The following is a 14359-nucleotide window of genomic DNA, read 5'->3' as shown; positions in this document are numbered from 1 at the left end:
GCTTTGGCATATGGTTCTTCTGAATATCCTCCAGCTTTAAAGGAAAAAGAAATTTAACCGCATGTCAAATAAATAACCATAAATCTCTTTAAAACCACTTCTGTTATAAGCGTTTGGACATGACTCTACCTTTTCTAAGAATAAAAATAAATGTATTGAATCGCAAGAAATTAAAATATCCATATCCTATGGAAGAGACCACAGGAAAGAACTATTCAAATAAAAGTTTCCTAAAGGAAAAGCCCTAGTTAGGGATCCAATTATGTAATAATATATTGAAAGAAAATTCACTGTAACAAATAGGCTTAAGTGGTTCTTTGAACTTGGATGTGACAGATTAGCCGTATTTAGCTTTCCCAGGCAATTTTGAATAAAATTCCCGTTATTCTCGGTGTGCATCTTTGTGCTTTCTTTCCCTTCTCAGTCAGAGGTGAAACAGGAGTGTCGCGAGTGAGTAAAACTCGGTGTGGATGGCCGTTCCATACAAGTGTGTGTGTTACAGCGCTGCCATTGGGTGTCTAAACCCTTCTGAGCTTCCTACGTGACACCTTGTCAGATACGTAGGAAGATGTCAACTTATCTCAAAAATACTGAAGTCAGTAACACGGAAGTGACTTCAGGAATATGGTCAAACCGTTTCTCACTAAGATGAAGTAATTAAGGGAACTTTTGATTTATCAAGTTCCATAAGGCCTGCCTGTCTTAGAATCAAAAGAAGGAACAGAGCTCATGGACCCTCTTCAGCACGGTGCTGGCGCTCTGTCAGCCCGTGTGCCTCTCTGATGGGACCCTTCTGACCTCAGGATTTCAGACTTGCAATGGTTGAAATGCTCCATTTGTTACATAGATTTTTTCCTTCCAGTGAGCTGAAATTTGCCTCTGGGCAGGATGCTTTGATTTGCCCTCTAGAGCAAAGAAGAGCAAAGTATTCTGCTCTCTCTGTCAGTCCTTTTAAATACTTTGAAAGCAGCTCATCTGGCTTCTTCCGGTCCTCCATTTCCCTAGTGCCATCAATATGAGATAGCTTCTGGGTCCTTCTTCATGGTTCCCCTTCGGAGTCGTCTCTCCTTTGTCAAAGTCCCTGTTTCCCTGTGGCACTCAATGAACTGTACATTTCACAACACAATAAATGTGGCTGGCGAGAACGATTTTGCAGACCTTTGAACGCTTGTGTTTTTTTTTTAAATTAGGCTAAGTGACAGATAATTCTGTCATTAACATTTTACAGTGTACTGACATATCAGTAAGTTTTCAGTAATGTTAGGTGAAAATCTGCATCATATCTGCAAATTAAGTCTATTCCACATTCACTTTATGCAAAGAGTTGTTAAAAAGCCATAAAAATTGTTTAATTTATTTAATATTGTTATAAAACAAATAAAAATTTAAATAACCTTTTCTTCAGCTTTTTATCAGATATAATTTCTAATGCCTTGTGTAATGAACAACTAATAATTACTGATCTATGTTTTCCCTAATTCAGTATCTGCCTTCATATTTTATTTTTACCGGTATCATAAATTAGGGGATTTTTCTAAGGATGGAACACTACTATAAACACTATGAAAGTGAAGTTTTCTCAACACAACATTTAAAATAATACCATATAGGTATAAAGTTTTATTCCTGTGAAATTTATTACTGAATACTGCTCCTAAGATTATCAAGAAATACACAAAGGATTCTTCTGAATGGATTTATTGTGTTTATCAGTAAATTAAGTAAAGTCTACTGACTTTTCTTAAAAATAAAAGTAAATAATTTTATTCATGTTTTTCAGAGTCAGAAGTGAAATTGTTTAACTGTTTTATGTGTAAAAATTTTTTAAGATCTTAAACTATAGTGTGCTTAAAGTAATTCTTTTTACCACTGACCAAAAATATATCTTAGTGATTGTCATGTTGCTACTAATCTTATGCTTTCAGATGAATGCACTTAATATTCTTACTGGCAAGGGGAAATCTTACATGAAATATAGGTGGCTCGGTATGTACTGGAGTGGTTTATGTTGAATTACCACTTGGTTCTGTTCTGTGGGTTCTCTTAATTCAGTTGCACCAGTGCCATCCAAGCAAAGAAGCATTCAGATTTAAAGTATCTATATTTGTTTGTAATGCCTTTACTTAAAATATGTAGAGATGTGTTTATAGAGTTACTGAAGCATATAGAGTTAGGAATAAAGATGACTAATATACTTTTATTATATTGGATTCAGAGTCTGTCTGTGGAAATATTTAAAACTTCATGCATAGTATTTCTGGACCATTATCATCTTGTCAGTGCTAGAGAATTCAATTTTTGTAAGATAAATCTCGCTATAGATTAACCTGTCAACAAGACATAAAATAGAGAGGAAGTCATGATTTTACAAAATAATTTACATTTTAAAGTAATTTAATTCTATCCTCCAACTTAGAGAAAGACATACCCTTAGGACAGGATATAATGAAGAATATATTATAGCCGGTAAGATTACAAGATTATATTATAAAATATATAAATAAATATTCTGTTATGGCTTCAAAGCCTAAGGCGGATATGAAGAAGACATAGATGGTGGTGCACAGAGGACATCTGTGCGATTTCCATTCCGATCTCAGTTCTGCTATTAGCAGGGTGGGGTTAGGTGGGGCTCAGCCTGTCTTGGCTGCAGTTTCTTCATCCCTGAAAAGCAGGGGCTGAACTTCAGTCATCTCTCATAGGCTTTCCAGTTCTAAAATTCTATCATTTAGGGAAGGAGCCATGATGAGCTTACAAACGATTTCCATCTGTTAATATACTGGTTTGGCTCTTCAATTCAAATTATTTTTCTAAAGTTATTTGGAAACTTTAAAAGAACTTTCCTCTCCATTTTGAAATATTGTTGGTCTTTTCTGAGAAATGAATCAACTTCTAAGTCCAAAAACCATATCTCTAAAGCAATGGTTAATGTTTTATTATTTAATTTTTATTTATTTATTATTTAATATTTTATTATAATGTTTTAATGGTTAATCAGCTAGGATCTCCTGAAATGAGCTAGCCCAATGAGCTTCCTGGTTTTTATGTTTGTGATGACTTAACCTTTCTGTAAACAAGTTCAGCAAGAGCTGTCCTTTATGACCTGATGAAAATATGAGTGTTTTTTTTTTTAATAATTTTGCTAGGATTGTTTTTTAAAGGATTAACTAAAATGGTTTGATTGCAAATGATTGTGCAACAATCCAGAAGAAAATCTGGTATTGACGGTGGTATTTTTCTTGCTCTCACGTTGTCTTGATACCAAGTAATGGTTGGATTTAACCTTTTTCTTTCTCCATAGTTACACAACTTTTGAATAAGAGTTCCAGAAATGACAGTTCTGATCAGTATTACTCACAAATGATAAGAAGCATTTATATAGATACAGTGGGGGAAAGATAACCTTTTTACATGAAGAGAAAAGATACATAAAGGAAAAATACACAATTATGGAAACTTACAACTGTGTTTTTTTTTCCCTCTGTATACAAGCTAAAGATTTGATATAATTTCACTGAAAAATTTTAAAGTTAAATAACATTCCTTAGAAGCAGGTATGTTCAGGTAAACATACACATAATATACAGATGACTGAAATATAGTTGTGGGAATTGTCGTGGCTTGCACTCAAATCTTTACTCTCCTCGGTTGGTGTAATAATCTTAACTTTAAAATAAATGTGTTTTTGTTTGACATTTATAAACTGTACGAACGCTTATTGAAGACTCATTTTATTAGCATGTGTTAAGAGGGGTTTCTTATTTTCTGACTAACATTTCAGTATTTTTAATTATGATAAACCATGTAACACAGACTCATGAATTTTGGGGCAGTGGAAATTATTTCCTTTGACTCTTTTTTCTGCATATCATCAATTTGCTTTTTACTCATGTTTCTTCTACTGTCGCTGTAAGCTTACTTGTTGTTTTTTCTTTCCTTTTCTTCATGCTGTCGTTTAGAGCCCTACAGAGAGACAAGTATGGGAGTAAAGCTAAACATTGCATATCAAATGTAATTTTTTTTAGTTCACTTTTATTGCATCACATATAGATGATGTAGTTATTAAAAACAGTTCATCTCACAATTTAAAAACTAAAGAGCCTATGAATCGACTTATATAAATTTATGTTAATAGAGATTAGACGCTTTTGTTGTCTGATTCTTTTACTGTGTCACATGATCAACATAGTTTTTAAGTCTCATGTAATGTTTGTGTGAGTTAAATTGTTTTTAAATTAAGCATTTATTTTTGCTAAGTAATGCATATACTTTTCATTTTTATTAGTACATTCCATTATACAAATGTATGTCCCATGCAGCATACCCACTTTATTTTACTATGGCTGTTTCCAACCTGTACCTAATGCATTGACAACAGAAATAATACACACGTTTCAATGCATCGGTCACTCAACCATAACCATCCAGCATACCATAGCACCCTCCACAGCAGCATTCACCCATCACATATGGCCCTTTAAAGAGCATTTACTTTTATTTTTCTTAACATTGTGGATTTGTCTACAAGATATCTTATAACATGAAAATAAATCGCTTCACCCTATGTCTGTGATGGCTGCATTTTAATGAATATTTTATGCATTCCTGTTTTGGGGACCTGTTACTTGAGTACAGAGTATGCATCAGAAGTCCATATAAAATAGAGTCCACACTTTATTTAAACCAGCCATGAACAAGTTCAGTTTTGATAAACATAACTGCATCACAGATATAGAATGAATGCTATATTTTCACAAGTTAGTAGTGTATTGAGAAGTTCAATAGAATCCTTCTATTAATTGTTCTGTAAAGAAATATTCTTTCTTATTTACGAGTATTGGTTAAATGTTTGTGTTTTATTTTCTTTCGTGGTTGCATTTGAACTGACTTTGGAACTATTATAGATTCTTGGATTTCTGTTTATTCAAGAGAATGCAAAAACCTTGAAGAAGCATGTGGTTAAATTTTATTTCACTGCAACTATTTCTTCCCAGAATAAAATGTTTAATCTTCTTTAAATTCAAAGTTTAGTATATGCACACAAAGTCATCATTCATTATGGCATGGAATCTTTAATACCAACACTATGTTTTTAGGAATCATATCCCTGTGTCTTTACACATTTTCTTGTAGTCTTACCTACGGACCCTAAACAATCACTAATGGGTTTATAGGTAGAAAAAAAATTTAGAAAGTAAATCCAACTAGTTTTGTTTTGAAAGTTCCTATGTGCAAATTATTTTGATGTGCCACTTATTTGACTAAGCATTATTTCATGACTACATCATACTGACAAATTTAACATAATCCTTTTGTGGTTTCGTGTGTAGGAATTAATTTGAATCTCACAAAATTATATATCAAATTGTTAGAAAGTGCTTGATTCTTTTACTTTTGACAGTATATTCAAAGCACCACACATGAATTATGTTAATAGTATACCTATTTTAATGTTAAGACAATTAAAATTAAAGGTAATGAATTATTGAATTGACTTTGATGTGTATAAATTGAAAGCAACGAATGATTACACCGAAATTTTGTTTTGTTTTGTTTTGTTTTCTAAGTTATAGCCAGATATGCTTCAGATACTATCAGGCAATGTTTGTGTGGAAATCGCAAATTGATAGGTTTTTTTAAAATTATTCATTTAAAGATTTATTTTAGTTAGATACCTATCCATTTCTAAGGTTTTATCGATTGTCCAAGTGTATATATAATAGGTACATATAGACTTAGTAGTATTTTTTGTTTATTTCCAAAAATTTTATGACTTACTTAAACATGCTAGCAATTTATACATACTTCATAGTCAAATGTTTTTCTTTTGTGTTTGTGTGTGTGTGTGTTCTACGGCCAGTCGGATGTAAATGTCATAGTGTTCTGTAATCTTTTTCAGAGGGGCTTCTGAACAATGCCAGGGATACAAGTGTCATGGATACTCTACCACTGAATGGTAACCATGGCAATAGTTACAGCATTGCCAGTGGTGAGTACCTGAGCAACTGTGTGCAAATCATAGACCGTGGCTATAACCACAACGAGACCGCCCTAGAGAAAAAGATTCTGAAGGAACTCACTTCCAACTATATCCCGTCTTACCTGAACAACCACGAGCGCTCCAGTGAACAGAACAGGAATCTGATGAACAAGCTGGTGAATAACCTTGGCAGCGGGAGTGAAGACGACGCCATTGTCCTGGATGACGCCACCTCCTTTAACCATGAGGAGAGTTTGGGCCTGGAACTCATTCATGAGGAATCCGATGCTCCTTTGCTTCCCCCAAGAGTTTACTCTGCGGAGAACCACCAGCCACACCATTACACCAGAAGGCGGCTCCCCCAAGACCACAGTGAGAGCTTTTTCCCTTTGCTAACCAACGAGCACACAGAAGATCTCCAGTCACCCCACAGGGACTCTCTGTACACCAGCATGCCGGCCCTGGCTGGTGTGCCCGCCGCGGAGAGTGTTACCACCAGCACCCAGACCGAACCCCCACCGGCCAAATGTGGTGATGCCGAAGATGTTTACTACAAAAGCATGCCAAACCTAGGCTCCAGAAACCACGTCCATCAGCTGCACACCTACTACCAGCTAGGGCGCGGCAGCAGTGATGGATTTATAGTTCCTCCAAACAAAGATGGGACCCCTCCGGAGGGCAGTTCAAAAGGACCAGCTCATTTGGTCACTAGTCTATAGAAGATGACACAGAACTTGAAACCAACGAAACTGCTAACACCTGGTGGACTGTTCTGAGTTGATATAAGCAGTGGTAATAATGTGTGTACTCCTAAATCTTTATGCTGTTCTTGAAAGACAAACACGGACTTTCAGACTTTTTTTTTTTTTTTTTTAAACTGGGATTTGTAGGTCAGCCCAGGGGAGAAAGATAACTGCTGAAATTCCCCTGTGCCCTCTCCTTTCCTGTCTTTCCCCCTCAGATGGAGACTTCATTATGTTAATGAACGAGATACGAAGAAGATGGCGCTCATTGTGGCCTTGTTGAATTCTGTTGTGTTTGTTCTAACATCTCTGATGCTCTGTTACTATAATAACAAGGACCTGATTTTTAAAAGGCCAGAATGGTTGTTTGAAATTAGTAACAATGCTGCATCTAGATTGGAGTGCTGCACAAACAAACGTAAAAACAAAGGAAAACTGTATCACATAGTGGTTTTTAGTCACTCACAACCTGAATTCACCACAGCAGGAATAGCTGTGGAATACAAAATAAAACAACAAAATAATGAAATGGAGGGGAATTCTAGAATTATATGCTAAATGCATATTTTATGATTTGCTGTATTAACTGATGATAAAACTAATGGCAGAAAAAAAAATGAACAATTTCTATGTAATGTACAGATACTAGCATTGCACATATAGTCAGCTTTCTGTTCCTCCAGAATTTGAGTCCTGTTAATGTAGTGGAAAAAAAAGAGATATTTTCTTTTTCTTTCGTGCTGGTCTTGCAAGTTTGTCTACCAGTAAGAGAGCAAAGTTTCCTTCCTTTCTTCTTTCGTATCTTTCTTCTTTCATTTTCTTTTCCTTTTGTTCTCTTTTTTTCTTTTCTTGTTTCTTTCTTTCTTTCTTTCTTTCTCTCTCTCTTTCTTTAGTTTTTTATTGCTTTTTGCTTTTTTTCCTTTAAAATTTCACCTGGCAAAAAAATAAATAAATAAATAAATGAAACTATCACTTTATAAGAATCATTTTCTAGTAATACAAACAAATTATTTTTTACAAAAAAAAATAAAATAAATAAAATTAGACTTCCTTCCCTCACTATATATCTTTATTCAGTCAGAGTATTTCCAAGAGCATTTTTGCAAATTAGAGCAGGACGAACTTTTCTGTTTACAGTGCACATTTGTTGTAATGCAAAGCATATTTGGCAAGCAGTTCATCACCAAGACAGTAGCTATGATTCTAGAAGTCAAGAAGTGTCAATAGAACTAGTGGGGCTTCTGCATGTGAAAAAAAAAAAAAAAAACACTAAAACAAAACGGTATCCCATAGGCGTTTAAGTGCTGAATGCTCAGTCCAATCCCCAAGTGGGCACCTGCACTATCAATTTTTAAAGGAAATTCACTCCCTTGTAGAAAGAATCAAAAGGTCAAGTTATTTTGAAGTGATTTTTTTTAAAGCTCTTCTGTTTATTAACAGGAAGATTTATTTATTTGACAGGATTTTAAGTAATGTAGGAATACAAGAGGTAAATTAGCAGCACATATAATTTTTTTTTAAATTTATGATCCATTTTGTATGGTCTCAAAGTTGGATGACCTCATTACTAATATTTGTTGTAAAAGTGAAACTTGTTTGCCAACCAATAAACAACTGATTGAGATTTAGAAGATATTGTTTTGCTGTATGTACTATATGATTAACTACTCTTTTCATTTTTCTCGTCTTTCCTTCTGTTTTCATTATATATACTTTGCTAATCCTCTATGGCCCAAATGAGCCATGCAGAAGAAATAAAATCTGCCGAGACGGATAACCTAAGCACAAAATTAGACCATTTTTTCAGATAAAGTAAACCAGAAAAAATGGGATGGGCATGTTTATGTTGGATGAAATAAGATGTATAAATTACTTTAAAGCAGGTTAATATATGTTACTATGTGCTTATTTTATAACTAGCTGGAGTCACCATGCCTACTATAAAAACCAGCTTCAATCAGAGATTTAATTATTGAATTAGAGGAGAGAGTGCACCATGTATTTCTTCCTTCTAAGTCCCACTTCAATGTTTGAAATTCAAAGCCACTCAATTGGCTAAAAAGTGCCAGAATAATGGCAAAGTGATTATCCATTTTATAAAGATACGATATTTTTATGCTAATTTTTTGTTCCATATATGGAAAAAAGTCCTTTCAAAGAAACTTTCTAGATCTTCAGTAACTGAAGAACCTTTTCCAGCAGTGTCTAAGCATGGAGTCCCTTCTAGAGCAAAGCCAGAATGAAATTGCCAAATCATCATTTCCTGGAGTATGTTTTGGTGATTTCATTTTTTTTTCTTTTTTCCCTCCAAATCTAAACAACACCCATGTATAAATTAATTTTTTAAATTAAGATGAGAAGAAGTAGTTTACAAAGTAGCCAGTAATCTATATACAGTTTAAAAATAAATGACAAAAAAAAAAAAAATTCTGTGCTGGGCCAGAGTACATCATAACCTTGATATCACCTCAGAATATCTTATTCATCATACTTTTTTGGTCGCTTAACATAAGTATTTTTTAAGTCTCCAGATTTTTCCTAAGTTGCAGGAGAACCTCAAGCTTTAATGGTAATTAGGTTTTTTCAGACCACACTATTGGCAATATTAGCACCTGACAGGTGGTTAGCCTATCTGTTGCATAGAATATGTTTGGCAATGAAAGAACCATTTTTAGATGAGTTTAAGGTAACTTCAGAAACACAGACTTCGGTCTGTGGATTATGAGCATTTATGCTTGTTTTGCCAGTTCGACAGAAATCTATGCGAAGGCAGCTCTGTCAGTAAGAAACTAGTTTCACAGAACAATGGGGAAACTACCTCAACTCAGCTTGCTGATGCTGCCAATTCTGATTTTCAGATATCGCTACCTCCCTGCCCATTATCTTTTATGTTTGATTACAGGGAAATTTGAAACAGGTAGCCTCCCCAGCTTTACATAGACCAAGCTGAAGAAAATCACTTGAATACACAAACTGGTGCAGAAGGCCATTACGTACTGTCAGTTACTACCACGCTCTTGCATCAAGATGAAAGGGTGAGATTCTCGAATTTGAATACATCATAATTGATGTGCTTTCAGAAAAACTTAAGATCCCAAAGACTTTTACAGAAAGAGATTGTTCCCCCAAGTTTTACATGACTATAATAAAACAAAATGGTAAAGGGACTGATTATGTATACATTTCAAAAGAAATGTCTGTATAATCTAACATGTATTCATTTAGTCCTTCTTACACTAGCAAGGGTTGAATTCCTGAACTTGACTTTTCCCCCCCATGTATTCCCTTGTGTAGCTATTGATAAATTAATAATTTTAAAGTTTTTCTTGTTTTTTTTAGCACCTTTGGTTGACTCTCTTTTAATACCCTGTGCCATCCATGACCTCCTTATCTGAATATTTCTGATGTTTATCTGATTTTCTGTAAAGTAAATTTTCACCAAACAGACATCCTGTACATACATATTTGGATAGCTGAAAGTAAAAGTTATGCCAATGAAATAAACCAATAATTATTCCCTAGTAAAATAATGTTTTCATAGTATTTTACTCTTGAACTTTTTTTTTTCTTTTCTTTTTGAGGTCTATTTCTTGTTACTTTATCAGGAGACTAGCTAATAGACCTCATGTTTAGCTGATTCACAGACTGTTGGATTGTTGCACAGCCCATGTTCTTAATTGATGATATTTATGGAGAAATCTAAATTTTGTGAAGGAGAAATAGATTTGATTTCCCTTAGGTTTTTTTGAGGGTCCCTCTGGTTCCACTCTACTAAAGTTAAAAATACTAAAACTGAATAATAAATTGCTATGCTAAAATAATTACAATGGCAAAAATGAATTTGTGTGATAACCATTACATTGAAATGAAAATAATCAGGAAACTGTATTGATCAAGTGCAGATAATGGAAACACCCTTAACTTCCTGTCAAACAAGTTTACAAAAGACTCTAAATTAAAAGTGTAGTTTATGATCTATATTTTTAAAATCCCCATTAACATAAAAATGTCAACATATTGATAAAGGATTTTAAAATTAAGTGTTTTTTTTTTTAAATTTGTTTTAACTTAGTTGGTATGGCGAAACTTTTCATGGTAAGGGAGATAAACATATAAGAGAATTAGTAATATTCATAAAGAACCCATAGACATAATTTTAGGCACTATCTTCAGCTTCCCCCTCCCCCAACAGGTTCACATCAAGTGACTGGTTTGCTCACTTCAAAAAAAAAAAAAGACATTAAAAACTTAAAAATTTACTTTCTGCATTATAGAGACCAAAAGGGAATGGAAAAATAGTTTCTGGGTTGTCTAAAGGCCAACTCCAAACTAATCAGTAATCATCTCCTATTAGTGAAAGAATAATTTGTTTTTAGAAGCTGTTCATTGGTACTGTACCAAGGTGCTACTGCTTGAGATGTTTTTGGAAAAAAATAAAACAAAACACTATAGAACTACTGTATCAATTCAGATTAGAGCGAAAGAGCTATACAAACTCAAATCCTAATTTGATTTTGAGCAATTCTAAAAATGGTGACATTAATGTCTTTTCTTCTCTAACAGAAGTACGTGAGATAAAATGACAGTATGTATGATCTTCCTAGTATACTGTAGTACCAACATATTAAGATTAAATTAGCTCATGTTTAGTAATTCATGATTATAACTTACTGCATAAATAATTACTATGCATTTCTAAAAATACTTTAAGTGTATCTTATGTTAGATTTCTGCACATTAATAAATTAGGAACATGGAAGCACAAGAATGAAGCAGCAACATTACAAATTAGCCTATGGAAACATTTTGGTGCAAAAGAATTCTACATGGAAACCTTCCTGGAGATCATAAAATAGATTTGATGTGAATCGCTATGATAAATTCAATTTTGAAATTAGCAAATACATCCTTTTTAAACCATCTGAAAAATAATCAATAAATATCTACATTTTCATTTCTAATTAAAAAGTGATGGTAGCTGCTTCTTTCCTGCTTAGGCCATCAGAAGAATCTCTCCGATTTGCTAATTAACCTCATTACTTCTACTTACCCTTTGCTTCAAAAGTGAAATCAATCTTTAACTTTCACTTACACACACTTACATATTTTGATTCCTTTTATTTACAGCTTGCAGAGGAAATAACTTTGTGATTTTTGCAATGAAACAGGTAGTTATTATGGTTTTGCCTATTTCATTTTCAATAAAGTTATTGCTATCCCCTCTTTCAAAAAACTTAGAAGTCAACATGTCTTTAACATCCAGGACCCTTAAGTTATTATTCTAATGTCTTCATTCCAGCTATGTTTTGATTTTTCTTCCTCTCCTTTAGTAGTATGTCACACAAATTTTTCTCATTTATGTCCCATTAGAGCATTTCAAAGGTAAATGCAAACTATGATTTTTTAAGAAGGCATGTGAAAGAAGAACTTTGACTTATATGAAGAAGTCAAGGAAGACTATGCATGGGGAAAAAACCTCTATTGGGATAAGCAGGTCTTTAAAATCACAGTATGAATAGAAAAAGGGCAGAACCAAGTTGGTAGACTTACGGTGAGGTAGCAGGACCTAAATTAGAGTTCCAGAGAAAAAAATTCCAGGAAAAAATAATGAAATCGTTCAGAGTGGTAAAAATCTTAAACAGTGTACCAAATGCAATTGATGTATTAAAGCAAAAATTGAAGTACCATATTACAATTTTATCCTGCTGATTCCACAGGAAACTCCAAACACTTTTCACACTCTTTAGGTATTTCTTGTCTAGCCACACCTGTCTCAAGGAAACATCAATATTTTATAAATGTTTCTTAAATATAAGTATTTTTGTCTCAATTCACTTTCACTCTCCAATCTGCTTACTCTATTGTATGCCAACACAGTTAATGCTACTAGTAGCTTTGTACCTTTTAGAGCTTTATTATGAATCTTTCTAATAAACATAAAATTAATATTAAATTGGAATTATGTACATTGTGCAAGATAATTCATAACCAAGCAATATTCATATTACAGGATAATTTATTATATCTATGAATATTACATTGAGACTGAACAAATAATTACACAGCTGAAAATATTACTCTCAAGTCCTCTCTCTTCAATTATTATAGTCAATCCGTAAAATTCTGCCGACAGTTGTATGACATGTTATCAAAGTACTCCATAATCCAAATATGTCTAAAAGTATTCCCACTGCTTCTTTCATTCTAGAATGCTAAAGGAAAGAGCTTGAAAGAAGAGGAAAGGAAAGCCGACTTCTAAGGATCTAATTTAGATTAACATTGCCATTCAGAATGAATAATTTTGAAATGAGAATGTTCCACTCTGTGACCTAAGGTTATGAAAGATTTACAGTTGGTCCAATATTGGAGGATTTTAAATTTTAAGAGAGTTAAGTTTTTCTCAATGGCCCAAGGATGCAGAATTTTATACTACATTGGCAAGGAAATGTGTTTAAGTTCCCTACCTAAAGTAGCTTTTTAAAGGTTAAAAATTCCCTGATTCTTCTGAAGGCAAAACTGGCAAAATGATCCTGACTTCAAAATGAAATGGCTTGGTTGACTTCGAAAAAAGTTTGGCAAAACTCATGAATGTCATCAACTCTTGAACAGTAGGCAGAGGTCTTTGGGGATGGAACTCAGGACACAGTGACTAGAACCCAGTGTCTTTTTATGCTGATCACTGCCTAGTCTTCTAGAGCATTTTTAATGCCCTGTATTTCAAGTTGTCACAATGTCTTATGTTTGGGATAACATCATGAATCAAGAGAGATGAGGAAAAACACTTAAAGTTGGTTTCCATGCCTCATTTCAGAATAAAGATTTCCTTTACCATCCTAAGTAATAAAAGATGATATGTCTTGAAACAGCTGTAGACAATCAGAATGTGTTCATTTATAAACAAGTCTTCTTTGTATATTCTGACAATAATCTTTGCCTATGAACTACAAAATCAATAGCAGTAGAATCAGCTTGATTTCCTTTCGTTTGGCTTCTGTGAATGTATTGGAAGTAGAAGGATAATCTGGGAAGTTTTTCCATACTGTTTTCCCACTTGCCAAGCATTAAATCTAATTCAAGATAAATCTTTTTTAAAAAATGATAGTTTATTTTTAAAAATAACTAATTAAGTTATTTCTCATCGATAGGAACAATTTCTCTTTTTAGGAACAAGAATATAGCTATTGCAGGCTCTGGTCTCTTACCATTCTCATATATTTACACATGGAATTAATCTTATCATATACACCTTCCAGATTTCTATCTATTGGATTTTTTCTCTTGTACAACCTCTCCAACCTTTTTTTTTTTTCTTAAATGCTCTGTACAATCACATGTAAAATCATGAGCTACAAACCTCAATAAAAAATGTCAGTAAACAATAAGTGATGTAGTCACTTTTCTTATATGGGAGTGCTAGAACTTTGGTTTGGGGACAGTGTTTCGTACTAGAGGACCAATGACACATACACTGATAATAGATTTCCTTGCTATCCCCATACCCTACCCCCCTTTTCTTCACACATTATAAGTAAAATGCAAGGGCTTTTTATTTTTTTAATTTCTTCAGAGAGCTGCTGCCATCCAAGGTAACCAGAAGGTGATTTGCTCTTTCCAGAAGGATAAGAAGTTAAAATAA

General features: G+C 33.6%; 1 protein-coding gene across 12 annotated transcripts in view; it reads left to right on the top strand.

Moving 5' to 3' along the window:
* The window catches only part of ADGRL3 (adhesion G protein-coupled receptor L3), an 809555-nt gene extending 795450 nt beyond the window's left edge, over positions 1 to 14105 (top strand). For 5 of the 12 annotated variants that reach the window (XM_059160370.1, XM_059160333.1, XM_059160323.1 and 2 more), the window contains 2 exons: positions 3960 to 3977; positions 5900 to 14105. In XM_059160370.1, coding sequence (XP_059016353.1) covers positions 3960 to 3977; positions 5900 to 6699 — 818 coding nt within the window. In that variant the 3' untranslated portion in view covers positions 6700 to 14105. Of the gene's footprint in view, positions 1 to 3959; positions 4012 to 5899 lie in introns of all 12 variants that reach the window. The other 7 variants (XM_059160415.1, XM_059160396.1, XM_059160405.1 and 4 more) reach the window with 2 other exon arrangements.
* The last annotated feature ends 254 nt before the right edge of the window (positions 14106 to 14359 follow it).

This window comes from Mustela lutreola, chromosome 1, assembly GCF_030435805.1.
Source record: "Mustela lutreola isolate mMusLut2 chromosome 1, mMusLut2.pri, whole genome shotgun sequence".
NCBI classification, from domain to species: domain Eukaryota; kingdom Metazoa; phylum Chordata; class Mammalia; order Carnivora; family Mustelidae; genus Mustela; species Mustela lutreola.
This window is presented reverse-complemented; position numbering and strand designations above follow the sequence as displayed.